We start from the raw sequence: 25202 nt of genomic DNA on the forward strand, positions 1-25202 counted from the left end.
GCACACATTGAAGTATGCCTCCATTTTTCTTTTTGGGGTATTTTCATTGGGCTGGTATAAAAAGGTGTTTGCCTGGCCTGCAGCGTCAATAATTCTGTGGATTTTCCATGTAGGTGGGTGCAGGCTCGTTCAGCTGATACATACAGTGGGTATTTTGTGCAGCCCTGATCATACTTGTGTGACATCATGCCGTAACACAAAACTAAACACACACAGAACCCCACAAAAAATCCAAAATGAAATATTTATTACCGCATTTTGTAACACTTTTTTTTCTTTAAACATAAACTCACAGTCCTCATACAAGTATTTAATGTAAATTTGACAAAGCTTAAAGGTAACAGCATTTTTCTCTAATGAGGAACACGTGCTGAGAAAGAAATTATCCATGGACATACAATACCAATCCCACAGCAGGTTTTACTAGGAGAACATTCTTTTTTTTTCATTTGAGGTAACACATAGAATATCTAACATGAAACATTAATAGAACAAACTCTGAACAAATTTTGTTACAGTATTGTCTTCCTTACGTGTTCATCCTCACACGCTCACGCATTCTCTGACACGCTCACACTCGCGTCCACAGGCGCTCGCTCGCAATCACTCACTCTCCAATCTTTGAGTTTACAATTAAGTTCAGTCTGTCATTTGGTGCAAAGACCAGATTGCAGGAAGCCCCCCTTGTCCATATAAGGGGATGTCCAAATTCTGGAGGCACAGCATAGGTGCCCCGGCTTGTCCTTCTCCTGTCTGTGCAGCTGCCCCAATCAAAATTGTCCTGTAGTGCTGAGGGACAGACTGACAGACAATAGATGTCATCCAGGCCTTGGTCTAGTTCCGCGCTGGTCACAGGTAAAAATATTCTGTAGCTTTCCACGGGAGGGGAAGGGGGGTTCTGGCTGAGCCAAGTCATTCATTTGGAAACAACACACATAGTGTGGAAAAAACAAGGATATCTTTTCTTTTCTCTTCTAAAACTATTTAAATCAACAGAAATGTACAAGTTAACTTAGTTCCTATGTTTTATCCTACAGTAGTTATATCTCTGAGTCTTTCTGCTTTCCAGAGGGGACTTGTTTTTTTTTTTTTAATGGGCATTAAAGTGAACCCATGACTTCACATTTGTGTACTTGTTTCGTTGGTCCTTTGTTATTGATGAAAAAAATGACAAAAGTTTAAAAAAAAAAAAAGTCACAGCTGTCTGGAATTTTAAAACCGATCAAAGTTCAAAAGTCTTAAAAGATTATCTTTTTTGTTTTCCCTTGAGGTTCCATAGAAATGATGGGTTCTTGAGCAGGATGAAACTCCATGAGCTGGGCTTCAGAAGAATGGGGTGATGGCGCAGACGTGGCTGTCCCTGGTAAGGTGAATCCTCCATGTGATGTATGGACATGGCTCATGCTGATGGGACCGTCACAGGTCCATGTCTTGAGGGAGGGCATAATGTCAACTGTGGAGAAGTGTGAGCTGGTTGTACCAAACTGATACTCATAGGACCACCCTGAGAAAGACAGTCCCCTGGCATGTCCTGCAGACCTGAAAGAAAGAGAGACTTGATGAGGACCCATGACACACAGAAAAGCAGGTACAAGCAGCTTTTAGGTTAGTTCTCACATGTACAAGTATGGTTAACTCCTGCCATCCAAACTCACACAAAAAGCTACTGGTTTATTCTAAAAAGGGAGACAGTCTTCAGTCCCTGGGGGGAGCACTGGGGGGAGTGTCCAGATGATAGGATTGATTGTGCAGTGATTTTTTTTATGTAAATCAATACATTTTATGCTTAGTGCATAATTATTATATAATGGAAAAATCCATTAGGTGGAAAAGCACAGCTTCTGAGCATTTGCCCATTATAGATCTCATACCCGTATGTTTTAAATTAACCCTAACACATATCTATTCTCTGAATAGGAAGATACATATACAGCTATTTCCATGGATCATTTTTAAAGTGAAATTCCTCCTATATAAGAAGCTACAGTTACCACTGATAAGAGACATTTTTCTATGAAATTGGGTCATCTTTTACTTTAAGTATGGCAGTGCAGTATGTTAGTATTGAGCTACACAATTCTAAATTATTGTAATCGAAAAGGTTGATTTACTAAAGGCAAATAAACAGTGTATTCTGCAAGGGCATTTGCTCCAGAGCTTAGTAAGTGAGGTAAAGCTGCTCTTTTTAAAAGAATACCCAATCACATGCAAAGGAAATGTAAAAAAAAAAATTAAATTTTGCTTGCACATGATTGGATGATGGAAGTCTGTAGAGCATCCCCTCATTTACTAAACTCTGAAGCAAATGCCATTGCAGATTGGCACTGCTCCTGCAAAGTGCACAATCTATTTGCTTTTAGTGAATCAACCACTATGTGTTGTAAATGAGGTGCTGGTAAACAACTGGTCAATCTCATACTCCTAAGTGATAGAAAATCTAATGTGTTGTTAAGCAGTAACACCTATAACATACATACACGCATGCTGAGCTAATTTCAGTGTCTGCCAAATTGAGAACAATTATCCATTCTCACAAACATCAGATAGCGGTTGGACATGCCCACACAATCTGACTACCCAAAGATGTTTTGCACTATAAGATCTTTCCATAAACATGAAGATTCAAGTTGGTGGGGACAGTAGGGGGAGCACTGATTAGATACCCCTGGAACCAGCCAGACCCAGGAGGAAGCCCATAATGATTGGTCAGGAGACTCCAACACAGCTGATCAATTATTGCCCCAGGAAGGGTCTTGCCAAGGGATGTTTGAGATGGTTGAGTTGTGCTAATAGGTCTGTCAATTGTCCATTGTCTATGGCTGCTATTACTGCCCGTTGTACCAAGTTATTTAATGATACATGTTAGGTTTGTTTGCTCTTGCCCTGATCACAGTTCTCCAGTGCCTTTGTTATTAAATGCTTAATGCTAATACTGTCTGTATTTCCCCAAAGGTGGTATCAGATTTACGTGTATCCTTGCCATGACATTAGGGTTCATATACAGTTACTATAGTCTAGTTGACCTTTTCTGAATTTATATGTAGTGTATATAATGTCATATTTACAACATCAAGCCAAGTTATCTCATTTGAAATAGTTCCTTTTCAATGATATCAGTGTGATAATTGTATTCATTAGAAGCAACAATTCCCTGAACGTACTTATAGTAATGTGCGTATTTATTTACCCTTGTTCACTTTCAAATCGAGACCAATGCTGTATCTGAATGAGGTGAGTTTCAGTTGTTTATGAGATCTTTGGCCTTGCAGGGTTGGATTTGGGCAGCTGCATATTGCTGTGGTGCAGTCACACTAAGGGACTTTACTATTACAAATGACCTCAATAGACATAAATAAAGGGACAATATTGTTGGGCAATTTTCTCTATTTTCTATAGTCTGTTTGTATCAAGTTCTTCATTGTTTTAGTTAGATTAGGATCAATCTCCTGAAAATTGACCATGTATGCAACCAAGACGACTTCTACATCAGATAAGCATCCACCCAGATAAACAGGCTTTTGGAAAGATTGGCCCTAGAATAACTTTATGTGGCATCATTGTACAAGCACCTCCATTGTCTCTTGTGCAATTTAGGTTTATCTGCCTAGATATTTTGGATATGCTCATAAGCGTATGTATAGGCCAATTTAGATATGACCATATAATACTAAATAACTCTAATATGATCACTACCAGTCTAGATAGCAATCCCCATGTATATGGGCACCATCAGACCACTACAAACAACAAGGAAATAGTGATAGAATGTGTTGTAAATTTTAAGCCTGGGATAGGCTCTGGGGATGTAAGTCTGCTTGTGCTCCTTCCTCAGTTTAATGTATGAATCTCTAAAGAAAGAACTTTCTGGCCACAGGTGCGTAAAAAAATATCCAAGCTCGATGAAGAATTGCCAGAGAATGCTTTTCAATCAATATGAACTAAAGGCCTCATTCACAGGAGTGTAAAAATGCTGCACACAGATACACACAGAGGGAGATGTACTAAAACTTGTGCACACAGTATCTGGCGCAGCTCTGCATAGTAACCAATCAGCTTCTAGGTTTTATTGTCAAAGCTTAATTGAACAAGCTGAAGTTAGAAACGGATTGGATACTAGGCACAGCTGCACCAGATTCTGTGTGCACCAGTTTTAGTGAGTTTCCCCCTACAGTGTCTAGTTTTGTAAGTATCTTTTTGTAGCAGTGTGTATACAGTATGCATGTAAACACCATTCACACAGCTGTGGCAGGCAGCGTAATGTAGTGCTGCGCTCAACAGTGCGAAAAAAAAATTGACACAGGGTGTTTCTGAGGCCGTATTTTAGGCTGCATTTAATGCTGGACACATGTAAACATGTGTGCTAATGTTTATCTGCATCCCAGAGTACAGTGACAATGCAGCCTATTGGCCACCACCAGCTGGCATGAGAATACCAACAATGTATAGTCAATGATTACACACCTAGGGGTTGATTCACTAAAGGCAAATAGACTGTGCATTTTTCAAAGTGCAGTTGCACTCTGCTAATGCAGTTGCTCCAGAGCTTAGTAAATAAAGTAAAGGTTCTCTTTGCAAAGAATTCCCAATCACTAGCAAGGAAAATAAAAACACAGCATTTTTTGCTTGCATGTGATTGGATAATGGAAGTCAGCAGAGCTTCTACTCGTGTACTAAGATCTGGAGCAACTGCTCTTGCATAGTGCAACTACAATTTGCAAAGTACACAGTCTCTTTGCCTTTAGTAAATCAATCCCTTTATGTCTACATGGCAGCCCTGAAGTCCTAGCAACCAATTGGCTGCATTAACACAGTACGCCTATAAAAGCTACGCAAAGATTACATAACACAGGATTCCGCTTGTGTTTATGTTGTAAAACTCACTATGCCTGTATGAATATGGGCAAAATGTTGATTTGAGGGCAGCAATAAGAGTACAACCTTCTAGGCTTATCATACTAATAGAATAGTCACCTAAGGGTGCTGGGTGTAGTCACCTCAACTCTGTTCCATTATATGGGGAAGACATTGTTTTTTTGTCATCTATACTTGTTAATTTTATTACCACAAGTGCTGGTGCCATCTAAACACAATATCCCAGGCTGCATTCCTTGCCCTGTGTTTGTTCTAGCTCGGCAGCCTACTCAATGGATGATGATAATTAAGTACCAAATATACCATATTGTGTGGCTGCATAATCAAATCAAGAGAGGATAATATTCCTCTGTATTAAGCTATTAATGTAATTGGTCATGAAGCATAAAATATGTTATGTAATTAAATAGGCTAGAAATTATATGGCCTATATTAAGAATTATCCAAGCTGAGAAAATGTTTTCTCTATGGCCGTTATAGGGTACATTGCTCTCTGTTTCCAGACTGCATTTGTAAAAAGAAGGAAGAAAGAAGGAAATTGGTTTCATCGCTGGATGTCACGGCAGCCCCCTGAGATCGCCTATGAAATGTTGGCCTCTATTTACATATACAGAATGATTTAATCAAGGTACGTCTTCCTATATTCGGCCTCATTAAACAAAGAAGTTTCAATGTTATATGCAATTCTGTCTGCTCTGCTGCCTTCAGCCAAGGGGATGAAACTGGCAGCGTTACACATCTTTTTTTTTTTTTTTTTTTTAATACGTCAAAAACACTTGAAGCTTTAAAGTCTAATGGATTTCTTAATCCAAGTGCAGTCATTCAGCCCTCAGTGAAAAATCCATTGCTTCATATTCAGTTACTCCTAAACGTCTCTCTCTTTAAATCTATTGACTGTCTTCCTATTCTGTGTATTAGACTGAATACAGGAGAGATGCATGAAAAATAAATAATGACAACAAATAACCAGGCAGGATGTCCCCAGCGAAGAATCACTGGTGCCACTTCTGTCATACACAGTCACTCTGTAATGGAGAGACTCTTAATCTGCACATACGGCATAATTTGGGCATCCATCCAAGACTGACAGATTCATGTCACTCAAAGGACAATTTCACTGGCCCCAACATCTCCCAGTTTTAATCTGAAACAAGTTTAATTTTGCAGAAGGAATTTAATGCCCTGGAAGAGGTGTCACCTTCAGGATGTAGGTTTAGAGAGGACGTTATGACAAAGACAGCCTAGCCCCTACAGGTGCACAGTATTACAGAATGTGAGCTTATATGGAAATACACCAAAGGCTGATTAAACATTCTGATCTTTCATTATTCTGTTACATATGAATTTAAACCATTCTGAGTTCAAGTGCATTAACTCTGGGTCAAGGATGGACCTCCAACAGGCCCAGGAGGAGTAGTGCTTCATTACACAAAGAGACTGATTTATACATATAATGGAGGTGAGGAACATTGCAGAGTACTACAGATATGAGGAATTGGGATATCATATAACAGTTTTCTTCATATAATTGCTATATGTTTTGTAAATCCCACATGTAGTAACTGTGCAGATATGTGTGTGATACTTACTTCCCCCTGCTTGTGATTGCTCTGCAGAATGAAGTTTACATATAGTGCCACTGCCCATCCATGCCCATGTTCATGCCCATTCCACCCATAGGACCTATAAAAAGAAAAGCACATGTTAAGTACAACAATGGAACTGACACATTAATATAATGTCTATTTCTCATCACTTTGCGATCTCAAACATTGCTTTGAGTGCTTTTTCATTGGTAACAGCTTTTTATTTTACATGCCCGTTGTGGCCCTGTGGGGTATATTTATAAGACATTTGCCAAAGTTAGTGGTGTTGTCACTTTCTCCACATGTTTGCTGAAAACACAAATTCATCTTTATGAATATTATAATTATAAATAGTGGTAGAAGGCTATGGTTATTGTGGATTTTCATACATGCATACAATACATAATTGCACCCCTTACTTCCAGTGGTGCGAGCACAATATACAGTGAATGGCACCCCAGTAGTTAGGCATCTCCCCTCCAGCAGATAAAAGCCCTTTTTTAACTTTGCCATTCACCAGAGTTGTGAGAAGCTAGAACACCTGTTTCAGAAAATATCAACAACACACCCAATGCACAAATCTCCCTTATCTATGGCTCCAGAACCTCCCTGACAAGGTCCGAGGTGCAGACTGAGAGAGTCCTTATTTCTGCACTAGCTCATCTTCAGAAACCTTAGCAAAACCAAAAGCACAAGCGATTATGTTTTATAAACCTAATAGGGATAAAGTTAAATGACCTCTGCCTCTCAACTACACCTTCTCACCTGCAGCTAAAAGGTAAACCAAGAGATCATCAGCCCTGACCACATAAAAAGGTACATTAAACCTGACAAAGAGCCTCCCACACCAACAAGCACATTTGTGTAATCTGTGCAGAAATAGGCATAGAGAGACAGCTTTAAAGTGGAGATCCAGCCCCCCCCCTTCCCCACCAAAAAATGTAATGTCAGCAGCTACAAATACTGTAGCTGCTGACTTTTAATATTAGGACAATTACCTGTCCAGAGATCTCACAATGTTAGCACCCCAGCCGATTTTTCAATCGGTGATTGGGTGTAGCCACCATTTCTTGTAAGGGAACCTGGTAGGTGGTTCCCTACTGTGCATGCGCAAAGCACTCTGCACTTTGTGAATGGCCCGGCGGTGAGGAAAGGAGGAGCGTGGCCGAACTTCCAGGGCACTTCCCCACAGCGAGGTCACCTGGAAATGGGGACAGGTACCCGTCAAAACTCATGCAGCCCGCTCCCCCTTCCCCCCCTGAAAGGGTACCAAATGTGGCAGCAGAGGGGGAGGGGAGGAAGCAAACAAGCAGAGCTTCCCCTAATGGGTGGAGCTCTGCTTTAAGCACATTTAATCATTGGAGAACAGATGTTGGGAAATCTTGACAAAATTTAACTGACCAACCAACTGTGCTTTTTACAAATGGCAAACGTGGGTAGTATCTTACTTGGTGGCGTCTCTTGTGTAAATTCTGAACACCATAGAACAGGGGTCTCCAAAATTTGTAAAACAAAGGGCCAGTGGACTGTCCTTCAGACTATAGGGGGGCTGGAGTGGCCAGAGGAAGTAGAAAATGCCCCAGTGTCAGTGGTAGTAAAATAATTACATAGCGCCTGTAGTCAGTAGAATGAGGAGGTATAGTGCTCCATCATTAGTATTAGAGGGAGGAATGGTCCCTCGTTGTTTATATCAGTGGGAGGAATTATATCCTATTGCTGATTTCAGTGGGAGGAATGGTGTCCCATCATTGGTGTCAATAGAAGGACAAATGCCCCATTGCTAGTGTCAGTAGGAGGAATGGATCCCCACTGTTGGCGTCAGTGGAAGGAATAGTCAGAGTGCCAGGAAACCAGACCACACAGAGATGCAGCTAAAATAAAGCAGTTTATTGGAGCAAACAACAATAAACGCACAGCAAGAGTGAGGAAGTGAGAGCAGGAACAAGCTGGCGTCAAGTCCAGATACGGGTAGTCATCCAAGCTGGGGTCGAGTCCAGAAGTGGGTAGTCTGCCACAGCCGAGTCGTCTGCCAATGCCGGATCGAGAGCCAGGAGAGTCGTCAGCCAAGCCAGGTCATACATGGAGGAACAGATGACTGGTAGCAGAGATGCACCTTGGAGCACAAGGGCAAGGACTGCAACCCATCATGTGATAGATATAATCAGGTGTGCAGCATCATCACTGTGCAACACCTAGGCAGCGGGAAAGTGATGATGCAATCAGAATTTATAATAGGCACCAGTCTGCACATGTCCAAGATGGCTGCCAACAGGAGGGCCCTTGCTCCATGGAGCAAAAAACGGTTTCTGAGGAAAACGAGCATGGAAAGCGTAGAGGAGGGCGGGAGCATGAACAACAGTGGAGGGAACCCAGGAGCGCTCCTCAGCACCATAACCCTTCCAGTGCACCAGGTATTGAACCTGACCTCAGAACAGATGAGAATCCAAGATGCTGCTAACCTTATACTCCTCACGATTGCCACAGGAACGGGATGAGGGCAAGGAAGTGAAGAAGTAAAGCGATTGCAAACCAGTGGCTTCAAATGTGACACATGAAAGACAATGGAGATACGTATGCCAGGGGGAAGACCAAGGACATAGGCCAACGGGCTCACCTTATAGAGGATGCGAAAAGGCACAACAAAACGGGGTGCCAGTTTTGGAGTGGGTACTCTGAGGTTGAGATTATGGGTCGACAACCACACCCACTCCCCAACCTGGTACAAAGGAGCAGATAAAAGGTCTCCGGGCTGCCTGGAGCTTTCCGACACTGTGTAGAGACCCGTAAAGAATCTTGAATCTGAACCTAAGAGGAACAGAGGGCACAAAGATGAACCTCCACAGCCAGGATGTCCTGTGGCGAGAACGACTCAGGCAACACAGTGGGTTGCAACCCATAATTGGCCATGAAAGGAGACAATCTGGAAGACGAGTTGATGGTAGAGTTCCTGGCAAACTGCGCCCAGGGTAGCAGATTAACCCAATTGTCCTGATGGTCAGAGATATAGCAACAGAGAAATTGCTGCAGAGCTTGGTTGAAATGCTCAGCGGCACCATTGGACTGCAGATCGTAGGCAGAGGAGAAGGAGAGTCGAATACCCAACTGGGAGCAAAAGGCACGCCAGAATCTGGAGACAAACTGGCTCCCGTGGTCTGAGACTATCTCCTTAGGCAACCCGTGTAAACAGAAGACTTCTCTGGCAAAAACCGAGGCAAGGGCATGAGCTGTAGGCAGTCGTTTAAACTGAACACAGTGGCACATTTTGGAGAACTGGTCAACAACCATGAGGATAACCATGTAACCTCGAGACGCAGGAAGTTCCACAATAAAATCCATGGCCAGGTGAGACCAGGGACGCTCCCCATTCAGAATAGTATGCAGTAGGCCAAGGGAAAGGTGCCTAGATTTGTTCTGGGCACAGACCAAAAAAGCAGCCACATACCTAGCAACATCAGTGCAGAGAGATGGCCACCAGAACTGAAAGGGAAATAGCCCAGGACATTACCAGGATGACCGGCAGTCTTGGAATTGGGGTACGTGCGCATTAGTCTGATGTGCCACCCCTTAGGTACAAAATATTTGCCTGCAGGTCTCTTAGTGGGAGCATCAGGTTGGGCAGCCAAGATCTGTTCCCCAAGAGGAGAGATTAAGTTGGCGCGGATGGCAGCCAGGATATGATCTGAAGGTATGACCGGTGTTCTTCCTGGGAAACTCAGAATACTGGCGAGACAAGGCTTTAGCCTTAACATTCTTGGGGCTGGGCAAATAGGAGACCACATAGTTAAAATGAGACAAGAATAAGGCCCATTTGGCCTGATGGGGTGTGAGCCTCTTGGCCTCTAAGAGATACGTCAGATTCTTATGATCGGTGAGAATGAGAACTGGAACCACAGAACCTTCAAGCAAGTGTCTCCACTCTTTGAGAGCCAGGATAATGGCCAAGAGCTTTCTGTCTCAAATCTCGTAATTGCATTCGGCTGGAGACCGCTTCTTGGAGTAAAATCCACAAGGAAATAAGGGTCCACCAGGTGTCTGATGCTGAGACAAGAGGGCACCTACTCCCGTCTCAGACGCATACACCTCTAGGACAAAGGGCAAACCAGGATTGAGATGAGACAGAATGGGAGCCGAAGCAAAAGCAGACTTGAGGGCCTCGAAAGCTTGGGTGGCAGCAGGTGTACAATTGTGGGAATTGCTGCCCTTCTTTGTCAGATATGAAATAGGTTTGGCCAAAGAAGATAGAAGTCGACAAACCCAAGGTAGCGCTGAATGGAACGGAGACCACTGGGGTGAGGCCATCAAAGAACATCTGAATCCTTCTGAGGGTCCATGGAGAACCCCTCAGCAGAAATGATGTAGCCCAAGAAGGCAACCTGAGACAGGTGGAATTCACATTTCTCAAGCTTACAGAAAAGCTCATTCTCACATAACCATTGCAGCACCCGTCTCACATCCAGGTAGTGTGATTCAACAGAGTTCGAGTAAATCAAGATGTCATCCAAATAGACTACCATGCATTGCTGTAATATATTAAGAAAGACATCATTGATGAACTCCTGGAAGACAGCGGGCACATTGCAAAAGCCAAAGGGCATCACCAGAGATTCGTAATGACTGGTTCTGGCATTAAATGCGGTCTTCCAACCGCCGCTCTCCTTGATCCTTATGAGGTTGTACGCGGCCCTTAGGTCAAGCTTGGTCAAGACCATTGCTCCCTTGAGGTGGTCAAACAATTCAGTAATCAACGGAATCTGGTATGCATTCTTGACCGTGATGCGATTGAGGCCCCTATAATCAATGCAAGGTCTCAACTCACCCCCCTTTTTCTTTACAAAGAAAAAAAACAGTACCCGCTGGAGAAGTGGACTTGCAAATGTGCCCCCGGACAAGCGCATCCGTAACGTACTCCTCCATGGCCTTATTCCCGGCAACCGAGAGAGGATAAACCCTGCAATGAGGGGGAATGGCACCAGGTTGCAAGTCTATGGCACAATCGATGAGGAGGAAGAGGACCAGCACGCACCTTGTTAAATACATCTTGATACTCACGATATTCAGTAGGCAACACTGAATCTGAGGAGATACAAAGTACCTTAACAGGCCCATACAAACAGCGCCACACTGTGGAGACCAAGAGAGGATCTCGACCGACTACCAATCAAAGGTCGAATTTTGTTTCTGAAGCCAAGGGTACCCCAAAACAACGGAGTAGTGTGGGGACGAAATAACCTGGAAACAGGTCGACTCCATGTGAAAAGCCCCTATCGCCATATCAACTGGAACAGTCTTGTGGGTAACCTGTGCCGGTTGGGCTCTACCATCAATCGCCTCGATAACTAGTAGAGAAACACGAGGCTGCAAGAGTATGGAATTTGCAGTAGCAAACGTGCTGTCAATAAAATAACCACCAACACCGGAGTCTACCAATGCCTGAGTAACCGCTGAACCCATTGACCAGGAGAGGTCAACTCTGTTTAGTGGTTTATCTTTACGGGAAACTGGGGACGAGGAAATTCCAGCTAAGATCTGCCCCTGACAGGACCTTAGGTGTGAGCGTTTCCCGGACGGGTCGGACAAGATTTCAGGAAATGCCCACCAAGACTGCAACACCCCTCCCTCCTTCTAAATGCCCGCTGAGCCTCGGAAAGGTGAGTGAAACCCCAGCTGCATGGGTTCACAGTCAGACGCACCATCCCTAGGAGGTGAGGGAGGAATGGGTGGGAAAGAAAACGTAGGAGCCAATCTGGTAGGAGGTCTCCACAGGTGCTCCTTAAATGATGGTCTCTCCCTGAGCCTGGTATCAATCAAAATCAGGAAGGAAATGAGAGCCTTGAGCTCGTCAGGGAGATCCTTGGCTGCAATCTTGCCCTTAAATGCATCAGAGAGACCATGAGAGACCATTATTCCAGCCCATTTCTGCTGCCAGGGTACGAAATTCGATGGCATACTCAGCAACAGTTTGTATACCCTGTTTTAATGGACAGGAGCAGCTTGGTGTGTCAGGGTGCCAGGAAACCAGACCCCACGGGGATGCAGGTAAAATAAAGCAGTTTATTGAAGCAAACAACAATAAATGCACAGCAAGAGTAAGGAAGTGAGAGCAGGAACAAGCCGGGTTAAGTCCAGAAGCGGGTATTCATCCAAGCCAAGGTCGAGTCCAGACTCCAGAAGTGGGTAGTCTGCCAATGCCAGGTCATCTGCCGATGCAGGGTCGAGAGCCAGGAGAGTCGTCAGCCAAGCCAGGTCATACATGGAGGAACACGGAGAACAGAACAATGCAAGCAGAGATGCACCTTGGAGCACAAACACAAGGGAAAGAACTGCAACCCATCAGGTGATATAGTCAGGTGTGCAGCATAATCACTGTGTAACACCCAGGCAGCAGGCAAGTGATAATGCAATCAGAGTTTATAAGAGTCAGCAGTCAGCACATGTCCAAGATGGCTGACAACAGGAGGGCAAGGTAAGACCTTGACATGGTGCCCCCTTATTGGTGTCAGTGGGAGGTATAGTGTCCTGAGGGTTAAATAAAGGCAAGCAAAGGGTCGCAATTTGGAGACCACTGCCATAGAGCATGATTCCATACATCTGAATAAAGGGAGAATTTTGACAACGTTGTACTGTATGGTACTGGAAAGAGTGATTATGAGGCCTGATGTGTGTCATTTTACATATATTAGGATTTCCCACCTCTAGACTCTGTGACCATGTTTTCTGGATCTTCCTATAGAATTATTAGTTTAAATAATCAGTACACTTTATCAAAGCTGTTACTAACTGTGCTTCTACCCAGGCTTCTGAAAGACTTGCATTGTTGTTGAACACCTCTCTTGACTTCAGGAACCAATGACAGGGCATGTTTTCCAGAATGGCGGGTGTTTGCATAGCCAATGAAGCATACTCATAATTCCATCAGTGATACTGTACAGAGATGTGGAAAACATGACATGCTAGTGTTTCCTGGGATTTGTTTGGAAAACACCTCTGTAGGATTGTTTATTTAATGGCATACTGATGTAATGACCTACTGATGGGAAGAACGTTCTGTGTCCTCCTCCCCTTCAAATTCCAACAGCCTGCACCTGTCAGACTGCCTGAGGATTGCCCTGTGAAATCCCTGTGGTTGATACATAGATATGACAGGCAGTGCCACAGGCAGTTGACCGGGGAAAGATTGCTTGGAAAAAACAGTGGGGCTCAAGAGGCAAGCATAATTGACCTCATATTAATCCGCCCTAATTGTAATTATGGGTTTGTAGTGGTGAAAATATGGCATCAAATACCAAACGCCTGTCAAAGCAGAGGAGTGCAGTGTGCTTTCTATACAAAGAAATGCACCATACCCAACCAGCACATCTGTTTCAGGTCATGAATCAGTAAAATTATTTCATATGAAGCTGCTAAGCTGAGACTGGCACTCAGCTGTGTACACTTCATAATGAAGGAGAGAGGAGCTGAGGGACCTAGATCCGTGCAGTAATATTTTGTATCACGTGGCTTGTGAACCACAACTCATTTCATAAAATGTCTATGGCTGCTGGGTATATACTAATAATCATAGGCTTAAAGTGATTGTAAAGTCTCTTTTTAAAAAAAAATAAAGTAAAAACATGTTATACTTACCTCCTCTATGCAGTTGGTTTTGCACAGAGCAGCCTGGATCCTACTCTTCTCGCATCCCTCGTTCCTGCTCCTGTCCCCTCCCTCCTATCGAGTGCCCCCACAGCAAGCGGGTAGCTATGAGGGCACCTGAGCCGAACTGCAGCTCCCTGTGTCCATTCAGACACGGAGCTGCCGTTCTGCCCCGCCCCTCTCTCTCCTGATTGGCTCGCTGACTTCGATTGGGAGCCAATGGCGCCGCAGCTGTATCTCGGCCAATCAGGAGAGAGTCCCAGGACAGCTGAGGGACTCGTGGACATCGCTGGATAGAGATGGGGCTCAGGTAAGTATTAGGAGGTGCTGGGGGGACTGCTGCACACGGAAGGCTTTTTATCTTAATGCATAGAATGCATTAGGATAAAAAAACCTTCCTGACTTTACAACTCCTTTAAAATCATAGAAACCAGTTAATATGCAATTCCAATATCTTACCTGCAGGTCGGATCCCCATGTGTTGCTGACCATCCAGCACAAAACTTCCCATTGGCTGTCCTTCCGGACTATATGCTGCTCCTTGGCTCACTGAAGGATCAAGAAGAAAACCTGATTGTGGTCAAACGTGGACACAGAGAAGAAAAAAAGAAGAGAAGACATACCAAAATATCAGCAAAGGTTCCAGTTTCAGGACTGAAACACAAACTACAAAGCAATAGAAAAATGACAAGCAGAAAGTAGTTGCAGCCAGTATATACTATATTGTGGCTATGCATATCTTTATGTAAGCTATATACAAAACATAAACTGTCCCTCCACAAATGATTAAATTAATTATTTTTTTTTTCTTTTTTAGCATACTGGAAGTATAGGACATTCCAGTAGGATGTGACTGATAGTGATGATCAGTATGATTGTTCAGGGCAGAAAACATCACGGAATAAGCTATCCCATCTTCACATCTGCCTATATACAAGAGATACCCACTGTTTAGTGCTACCCTGTCCTATGTCACTTTCTAAAATCCCATTTATTATGATGGTTCTATACATCCTTAAATACTTATGTCCACATTAAGGCTCCATTTTTCTGGTTTGTGTATTACTACAACGTAATGAGGTACTTCACCAAAGACTTGATTTTTCAGATAGGATTGATAACAATGGGTGGAATCATCCACCACCCTCATACAGTATCTCACAAAAGTGAATACACCCCTCACATTTTTGTAAATAATTAATTATATCTTTTCATGTGACAACACTGAAGAAATGACATTTTGCTACAATGTGAAGTAGTGAGTGCACAGCTTGTATAACAGTGTAAATTTGCTATCCCCTTAATATAACTGAACACACAGCCATTAATGTCTAAACCGCTGGCAACAAAAGTGAGTACACCACAACAATGTCCGAATTGGGCCCAAATTGTCAATATTTTGTGTGGCCACCAATATTTTCCAGCAAAGCCTTAACCCTCTTGGGCATGTAGTTCACCAGAGCTTCACAGGTTGCCACTGGAGTCCTCTTCCACTCCTCCATGACGACATCACAGAGCTGGTGGATGTTAGAGACTTTGTGCTCCTCCACCTTCCATTTGAGGATGCCCTACAGATGCTCAATAGGGTTTAGGTCTGGAGACATGCTTGGCCAGTCCAACAACGTTACCCTAATCTTCTTTAGGAAAGCAGCGGTCGTCTTGGAGGTGTGTTTGGCGTTGTTATCATGTTGGAATACTGCCCTGTGACCCAGTCTCCAAGGGGAGGGGATCATGCTCTGCTTCAGTATGTCACAGTACATGTTGGCTTTCATGGTTCCCTCAATGAACTGTAGCTCCCCAGTGCCGACAGCACTCATGCAGCCCCAGCCCATGACACTCCCACCACCATGCTTGACTGTAGGCAAGACACACTTGACACCATCTGAAACAAAAAAGTTTATCTTGGTCTCATCAGACCACAGGACATGGTTCCAGTAATCCATGTCTTTAGTCTGCTTGTCTTCAGCAAACTGTTTGCAGGCTTTCTTGTGCATCATCTTTAGAAGAGGCTTGCTTCTGGAACAACAGCCATGCAGACCAATTTGATGCAGTGTGCGGCGTATGGTCTGAGCACTGGCAGGCTGACCCCCCCCACCCCTTCAACCTCTGCAGCAATGCTGGCAGCACTCATACATCTATGTTCCAAAGACAACCTCTGGATATGACGCTGAGCACGTGCACTCAACTTCTTTGGTCAACCATGGCGAGGTCTGTTCTGAGTGGAACCTGTCTGTTAAACCACTGTATGGTCTTGGCCACCGTGCTGCAGCTCAGTTTCTAGAGCTTGGCAATCTTCTTATAGCCTATGCCATCTTTCTGTAGAGCAAAAATTATTTTTTCAGATCCTCAGAGAGTTCTTTGCTATGAGGTGCCATGTTGAACTTCTGCTGACCAGTATGAGAGAGTGAGAGCGATAACACCAAATTTAACACACTTGCTCCCCATTCACACCTGAGACCTTGTAACACTAACAATTCACAGGCCCCCGGGGAGGAAAAATGGCTAATTAGGCCCAAATTGGACATTTTCACTTAGGGGTGTACTCACTTTTGTTACCAGCAGCTTAGACATTAATGGCTGTGTGTTGAGTTATTTTGAGGGGACAGCAAATATACACTGTTATACAAGCTGTTCACTCACTACTTTAGATTGTAGCAAAGTGTGATCTCTTCAGTGTTGTTACATGAAAAGATATAATAACATTTTTACAAAAATGTGAGGGGTGTACTCACTTTTGTGAGATACTGTAAATTAGGGTCTCGTCTGCAGTCATATTTGCTCCTGAGTTACCAGCAGAACACAGTTGCCACATCCCATAAAAGGGTTCTCATACAATCCTATTGGATTATCAATTAATGTGACATTACAGAGAACTGAGATTTCTTGCTGCAACAAAGGGAGTGAGCTTGCATGGCTGGAGGAGGCAGAGCTTCTTTGGTGTCTCACCACTGCAATCCGCAAAAGATAGGAGAAACCAATGGGTAAATTCAACCCACCAGAATCTTTCAGAAACCAATGGCATCAGTATTGCATTGACTGACCCTTTCATTTGTTAGGTTTATGGCACCAGAGGCCTTGGTAGTTAAATGGTAAAATCCAACTATCTACCAGCAGCTATTTAAAATGATGTGTGTGGCTCTATGTTCATTATACCCTCCACTGCAATTCCAGTCATTAGTTTGCTGCAATTTATAATGGGAGAAACTCTTCCAAAAGAAGTCTGCCTCCCACTCCTCACCCTCACAATTGCCCCACATACATTCTCACTCCTCACACCTAAGAAAAAGCCTGTGTTATAATGCAATCCCAGCAAGTTGTGTGTGAATAGGCACTGAATGAATACGCACAATAGGCTGCATATGGGAAAGACTTCCTTATACTGCCAAGAACTGTTAGATGGCACCAGGCAGAAGAAATGAGTCATTTAACCCTTTCATGTTGAAAGCACCTGCTCCAGCCATTTAAGGGTTAAAGTGTCTCCCAGTGGCCTGGTACTTTGCGCCAATTAGCGGTTTGTGAGGAGGAGGGGATGCAATTGTACTGAGAGCATGCTGGAAATCTCCAATTAGCACCAATTAGCTGCTCCCTATGGTGGGATGCTGGAACTTAAAGGGGGTGAGATTACCCCCTCTTCTTGTCCTTACTGTCTCCCAGAATGTCTTGCTGTGGCATTTTATTTAATGCACATTGAACCCCTTCTATTTCACAAACCTTTTGGCTGCTTCCTGACGTTCCTGAAATTTAACTGATTCAATGTCAGAGCTAGGGATATAAGAACTAGGCTGCTTACCTGCTCGATTCGACTGGTCAATCATAGGCTGGACTATCCGTCTTCTGGCATTAATAAACCTGTAACACACAAGAGGAAATTCCTACTATTAGACACAAAGTATCCAAAAAGTCTCACAGATAGTGTCAAAATAAATGTTACCAAAGTTTTCACTTTAAAGACAATTTTGCTTCAGATTTCTTTGCTGAAACATTGGAAGTTACGTATAACTGCAGAAAGGTGAACTTTGCTGAATCCTCACATCATTCACTGGTCAAATTTTTAACCTGGTTCAAAAAACTGCCAGACTTTTTATTGTTCTCACCTGAATTCACAGGGAGAGATATTTGTAATTTTTTTGTGCAACATAATAAAATAATCCTGTGATATGGGAAATTTACTTTCATTTGTCATTAGGGTTTACCATTAAAAGGAAGAAAACCAAGCCAAGTTTGTGTATTTGATTTTTAGAGGTACTCATACATATGTTGTTGTTATTATAAATGTTAGAGTTATAGGGAAACTTAGGATGTCACTGAAACAAAGAAAACAATCTTAGAGCAATTTAAAATGTTATTGTTAACAGGACAACAAATATCTGTGATTTGCATATGACCGCTTCTAAGCAAATAATGCTAATAATAAATATGAAAGAAAGGGTAATGGTGGTTGCCCATAACAACCAAAAGAATCACTGCTTGTTTGATCCTAGAACTTAAATCTGATATGAACAAAGACCTTTCTTTCCTCCGCTGCTTATAAAAGAACCCTTCTGTACAAAAAAGGTATCAGTACTTTTCAAACTTTACAATAGTCAGCATTTGTCTGCCTTTACTCTTTCACTGCTGCAACACACTAACAATCTCTAAAGTTGTGTTTTCTAACAAAGTATGAGATTCCAGAAAAGATGTTTCTGATTTTGCAGCAGGCCCAGAAGCCCATCCTTTTCTGATCTTGCAGCATAAGCCCACTCCCCACCCAGTCCACCCTAAATGAGGTCCAGGCTTTTTGTTTTCACATGGCTTCAGCAGGGTCAGCAGAGACATCCATTAAACTGTCTCATGTTTTATTGCCAGCCTTACAGAGGCTGTAAGACCTCCTCCCCTTCTGCCCAATACCCACCACCTCCTGCTGACCCAAACGTTTTAAGCCAGGGGTCATACAGAGGTTAGTGCCAACTTGGGTTGACTTCTGGTGTTGACTGGTAGCCCTGAGCAACACAATGTATTAAAACCTTGACGCATTTGCAGACACTAAATATTATAGCATTTATAAGAAACTAAGACAGCTCTACTGGTATAACTTTTTACCCAAGCTTGATTCTGGTGTTACATGGTAAGGGGCACTGCTTTTACTTACAGTGCTTTATTAACACACAGCATCTAAAGGACCTCTTATAACCTATGGAGTTCAATGGATGTTTTACAAACACCGTATTCAAAGTAAGATTGCTTCTGTAACCAGTGTTTGCCTCCTACCAATAAGTGAAGCTATATATTCAGATGTATTAAGCATTAAAAAAAGAAAAGCCGTTGAGAATTTATTTGACGTGTGCAACCAGATGATGGAAAATATGGACATACGTTCCCTTTTTATTCAGTTTTTATACAATAGACCTGTTATTATTTAATATTAATATTAATAATAATAATAAGTGGTGACTAATCACTTGACATGAAGATATACATCACATAGTGGATACGTATAGCCAGTTGTTATACAGGGTAGGACAGGGATCCTCCTATGGCCCTCCAGCTGTTAAGGAACTACACATCCCATGAGGCATTGTAAAACTCTGACATTTACAGACATGACTAGGCATGATGGGAAATGTAGTTCCTGAATGCTGGAGGGCCGTAGTTTGAAGACCCTTGGGGTAGGGTATCAGAGTTAAAATGGTAACGAATAAAATAGAAGCACAAATTTGGACTCATTTCTGTACTATTATTATATTATGCAGGATTTATATAGCAGCAACAGTTTGCGCAGCTCTTTACAATGTTGGGGGGGGGGGGGGGTACAATTGCAATACAGTTCAATACAGTAGGAATAGGAGGGCCCTGCTCATGGAGCTTACAATCCAAAGACAGTACTACATACTGTATTGTTACATTCCTGGGTGGTGTAGGAGGCTCTGAAACTATTTCTATCAGATGTTCTAGATCTGAGCCAAGGCTACTCAGTCCCCTAGGTTTTCCTGATAGTTCCTGATTTTCAGTTCTCTTCAGAGACTCACAGATGAGATAATTTGTGTTGTGCTCTTATAGCCTATTCTCACTGCTGAGTTTTCCCATGTGTTTTATCACACAGAAAAATGAATTAAAAATCAAACACAATGGTGTTAGCAGTGCTACCTACACTGCAGGGTTAGTCTGAGGGACATGTATTGAAAAAAAAAAAAAAAAAAAAACATACCACGGTTCCTTTTGGTTTTTTTGAACAGTGTCTTTAGGGGACACCTTTCATCTTGGTGGGCCATGATTAATCCACTGTAATGTACTGCATACATGTACACAGAACCTTACACAGGCTATTAATTAATATGCTTACTGTTAATGTAGTGGTGGCACTTCCAGACATTGGGAAATGTGCACTGTTAGTTGTCCAGGGGTATCAGAGTTTAGCATCAGTGATCTAGTTTACAAAACCCCACTAAAGTGCAGTTTATTATTAATTGCCTATAGAGTAAGGCAGTCACATGAATGGACTTTTTCCATATACATCACTTAAGTTGAAGTAATGTAACACTGTAGCTGCTGGTTATTTAGTCAGTGGCTGACGTTGAATTAGGGGGTCTAACGCTCTACTGCTGAACAAAGGGGTCTATTAGGAATGTGTGGGGGAAGACAATGACAGATTTATCAGCTGTTAGACAGTGAAGGGTTAAAGGCGCCAAGAGCAGTGCTTAAATCTGGACCCAGGGGGCTGGCATGCACCATTTCTGTTTACCAAGACGGGTGTGAGGAGAACTGGGTGTGTATCCTTTATATTGACATGTGTTTGGTATTAAGCGCATGGGGGACTTTCCCTCCACCTCCTCCCTTAAAGTAGGTAGTAACGGTCCCCTATTTGACAAGGACATGCAGAGCCATAAGTCACAGGGCCGTTAAGGCTGGATTTAATTTAGATGGTAATCCCAGAATGAGTGCCTGCAATTTTTCATGTTACCTTAACTGGTAATTGTTGCCATTAATCCTCTGTGTTTTGAGTTAAACAAATAAAAGGTACTAGTATAAAGCAGACCCCCTTAGACCCCGCTCTACACCTCCTATGGATTAAAAACATGGCCGCCCTTCAAGGGTGCACACACTTAGGAAATTGGGGTCTCTCTCTGCAAATGAGAATTATTTGTACTTCCAATGACTGACAAGCTGTTTATCACTGCTAGGACAAACTACCCCTTTCTGAGGAGACAGAAATGTAAGACAAGTTGGCCTGTTTAAAAGGATGATGTGCAATAACCCATCCTGACCAAACAGATATCAGTATTCTTTAGTGAGATCAGGCAAAGATCATTTGTTTGATATCGGGTTCTCCATTTAAGCAAAGGAAAATGTATTATTTTTACCCCAGCTAAATGATCCCTCATTTTACATCCTTATCCAAGCCATGAGAAATTCTAAAACATCTGTACTGACAGTACAGAAACTATACATTGAAATTAATATTTCAGCACTATCTAACATGTAGATATGTAGCAAGCTTCCATCTATCCACCAACAAAGACCCTCTGAGGCCTGCAAACCATTAGGGATCCCCACCCCCAACACACCTCCAGCTCGGCACTCAGGCCTGTCTTCAAACAAGTCATTAAATGGAGGGTTGAAGGTTCAAACAAGGGTCATTTCTTTGGATACTACACAGAAATGTTTAGTAAACTGGGAGCTCTCCACTGATTGCCCTCCACCATATGTGCACAAGGAAGGGGCCAACGCAGAGAACATGACGAAGCTCTCCAGTTACCATGGTGTGCAATTCGGGTTCATCCTTATGAATGTAAAACCTACTGTACTCCAAGGAACGAATAACAGGACCTATGTCATGTTTTTTGTTTTTAAAGACTCTCCTTACACAAATGATACCTAATTGAGATTTGGCTTTTGAATGTAGTATTTTCCTGTAGCAAGCAGCCCCTTGGGAATATAAAGTAACTCTTAGAGCATGTCATGATAACCCTATAAGCAACTTTGCAAGAATGCACACACACATATATCTCAGCCACGTAAGTGTTAGTTTGCTTTTGTGCTATATATTTGCATACTTTGTAAAATACACAAACATTATTGCATGTGTAGTCTGGTAAAACGCAATTCATATAAAAAAGAATGAGATAATAAAACCTTGCACTTAAATGGTATCTTGCAAAGAAGGTTAAGAGACATTCAACATATAAAAAACAAAGTTTTTAAAAAATATTCTAAAAGAGTGATCACATCATGAAGGTAAATAGGACTGAAAACACTCAAAGATAGTAAACTCCAATATCTTAGGTAACAAATACATGGTAGAGTTACCATTGCCATTGGGGAACAGGTTGCAAAGTTACAAGTGAACTAAGAAGGGGAAGGGGGAACCTGCCCAAGTGAAGGATTTGGCAGGCCAAGAACAAACTCAGAGCCTACCTCGTTTATCAAAGTACCCTGGGCATCAATCCAGGCAGACCAGATTTTAGAAAATTTTATTGAACAGTTTCTACTTTCATAAGTCAATTTGTACAAAGGAAGGACTCAATTAATGGTGGCTTTTCAGGTAAACAGGGTGGGGGCAATTGACAACCAATGTAAAAAGACTTCCCGTCTTGCACAGAACCCCGGAATAATAGCAACTCACCTCCAGATAATCAACCTTTCCCAACAGAAACACTTGGGGGTCAAACATTAACTGCAGTTTACATATGTCACTAAGGGCCTCTGATACTAACTGGCAGAAGGATTGTAGAAAGGGACAGGTCAATACCACGTGAAAGAGACAACCCATTAAGCAAACAAGGGGTCAGAGATCAGGTAGATACTGCCCCAGTCTCTGTGGAGTGTAATAAGCTCTATGAAGACATTTAGGCTGGATAAATCTGTCTCTAGCCAAGATCATATTGGTCACGTAGCTTTATACACAGTCTTTCCATTCGTCTTCAGTCAGGTTAGGTATAACGCCTGTTTATTTCCAATAGGTATGCTCTAATCCAGTGGTTCTCAAATCCGGTCCTCGGGACCCACCAACAGGCCAGGTTTGCAAGATAACTAAATTACATCACAGGTGATCTCATTTGCTTCTCAGTGATTGCAGTATTCTAGTCTGCATCCCCCAAGGTAATACTTAAAATCTGGCCTGTTAGTGGGTCCCGAGGACCGGATTTGAGAACCACTGCTCTAATCTGATGGCATAAGAAAGAGATCGACACAGATATATAAGAGACAATGGTTTTCCCATTGCTTTAGAGGTGAGTAATCTCTCCAATGAGTACGATTCCACAGTCAAGGGCAACGGAAATTGAGACATCACTCCATGTCTCAGCTGCAGGAAGCAGAAAAACATCAACTTAGGGAAATAACATTTGGATTTCAGTTTGTCAAATTGCATCAACCCTTCATTGGCCATAATATGTTTTAGGGTGGTGACCCCCCCCCCCCCCAACAGCCCACAGGCGGGGAACTGGTAAATTTTAAGGGTGAAGAAGAGAGGGTTGCCCCATAGTAGAGTATGCAAAGAATAGGTAGACTAAGTATGATATTTTGCTCTGGCATGGTTCCAAACTCAGATCGTAGTACTCCTCAAATATGTGATCTTAGTACGACAGCTAAGGCCCCAAAAAGCCAAATTACTGAGAGTGGCATAGGAACCCAACACAACTGCCTCAAGAGTAACTGTAGGATTATCTTTGGGACGGGAGAACCAACACCTGACTGCCACCAATACGTCGTCCAATAATAAAGTTGGAAATTAGGAAGAGCAAGTCCACCATGGAAAAGCAGCAATTGGAGTGTCAATTTTGCCAGGCGAGTGACTCTCCCCACCCAAAGAAAAGAACAGATAATGCTATCAATCTTGACAAAAAAAGGTCTGGGGATATTCCTAAAGTAATATAGAAATGTTAGAATTGATCTTCATGCATTGCACCATGAAGTAATTTATTTAAGTAAGGGGTAAAGGTTGATTTACGAAAAATCAGAGATCTTGTGTTTTGTTATATTTGCTTTATAAGTGCAAAAAATACCTTTTGATTTTGCCAGAAATCTTGTGAGCTGTAAACTTCCTGTGCTCTCTGTCTGTTCACAAGGAGGAAAGGAGACGAGGAGAGGTCTGTGCTCTTTGTAATCCATCAGAAATGAAGTAGGCAGGGCTGCAAACACGTGATTGGGAATTCGGAGCCGAAAATACACTGCGTTGTCATGTCAAAAAGGAAATTAGGAGCACACTATATTTCTGGCACATCAACAGTTATTTTTCTACATTTGCAGCATGTTTAATGGAATAAAACACTGGAAATGTGCGTGTATTCCAGAGATGTACAAAATATTTTTTTTCAACAAGATGTTTAATTTGTTCTATCACTAGCTGTTAGATGTCAGGACTAGTGTTATCAAACCCAAATCAATGTTGGGCATGGGAAGAAAGATTGGGTGCACACTCCCCGACTGGGAGTAAAGGAGAAATACTGCATCACAATACTGAGAGCTGCAAATTCATCAATTTCAAAATATTGACAAAGCATAACTTAACCACTTGCCGACCACCGCCAGTATATGTACTGTGGCGATCAGCCCCTACTGGGCAAAGTGACGTAGGGGTACGTCACTCACCCACGAGCCTCTAGGGGGTGAGCGCGCGCCGCCGGAGGCGCGCTCCCACCCCCGCTCGTTCACTAACATCCCTGCACGAGTGACCAGCGGCTCCGATGTCCACTGGTCACTCACGATCTCCCGCTGGAGAGGGAGAAAGGCAGGCGGCTAATGTAAACACAGCCGTCTGTCATTTTCCCTGGTGAAACTGCACGATCCTGCTATGTAGGATCGTATGTGTCTGTGGTTACATCACAAGCCACGCCCCCCCACAGTTAGAATCACGCCCCTAGGGATACATTTAACCCACTGTTTACCAATAAAGTTAACCCCTTCCCTGCCAGTGTCATTTTTACAGTAACAGTGCATATGTATAGCACTGATTACTGCAATGTCGCAGTCCCGCAAAAAAAAAAAATCGCAGATCGCCGCCATTACTAGTTAAAAAAAAAAACACCAAAAACGACAGAAATCTTTCCCGTAGTTAGTAAACGCAATGACTTTTGCGCAAACCAATCAAAATACGCTTATTGCGATTTTTTTTACCAAAAATATGTAGCAGAAAAC

The 25202-nt window shown here is 42.7% G+C and overlaps 1 protein-coding gene across 3 annotated transcripts in view; it reads right to left on the minus strand.

The window, feature by feature from the left end:
• Positions 1-225: 225 nt before the first annotated feature.
• Positions 226-25202, minus strand: part of MEIS2 (Meis homeobox 2) — a 189587-nt gene continuing 164610 nt past the window's right edge. For 2 of the 3 annotated variants that reach the window (XM_082275577.1, XM_082275575.1), the window contains exons 10-13: positions 17881-17939; positions 14550-14660; positions 6462-6555; positions 226-1539 (exon numbers count right to left, since the gene is read on the minus strand). In XM_082275577.1, the coding sequence (XP_082131703.1) occupies positions 6497-6555; positions 14550-14660; positions 17881-17939 (229 nt within the window). In that variant the 3' untranslated portion in view covers positions 226-1539; positions 6462-6496. The remainder of the gene's footprint in view (positions 1540-6461; positions 6556-14549; positions 14661-17880; positions 17940-25202) is intronic. The other variant, XM_082275576.1, reaches the window with a different exon arrangement.

Source organism: Pelophylax lessonae, assembly GCF_965119305.1.
Source record: "Pelophylax lessonae genome assembly, chromosome: 13".
In the NCBI taxonomy this organism is placed as follows: domain Eukaryota; kingdom Metazoa; phylum Chordata; class Amphibia; order Anura; family Ranidae; genus Pelophylax; species Pelophylax lessonae.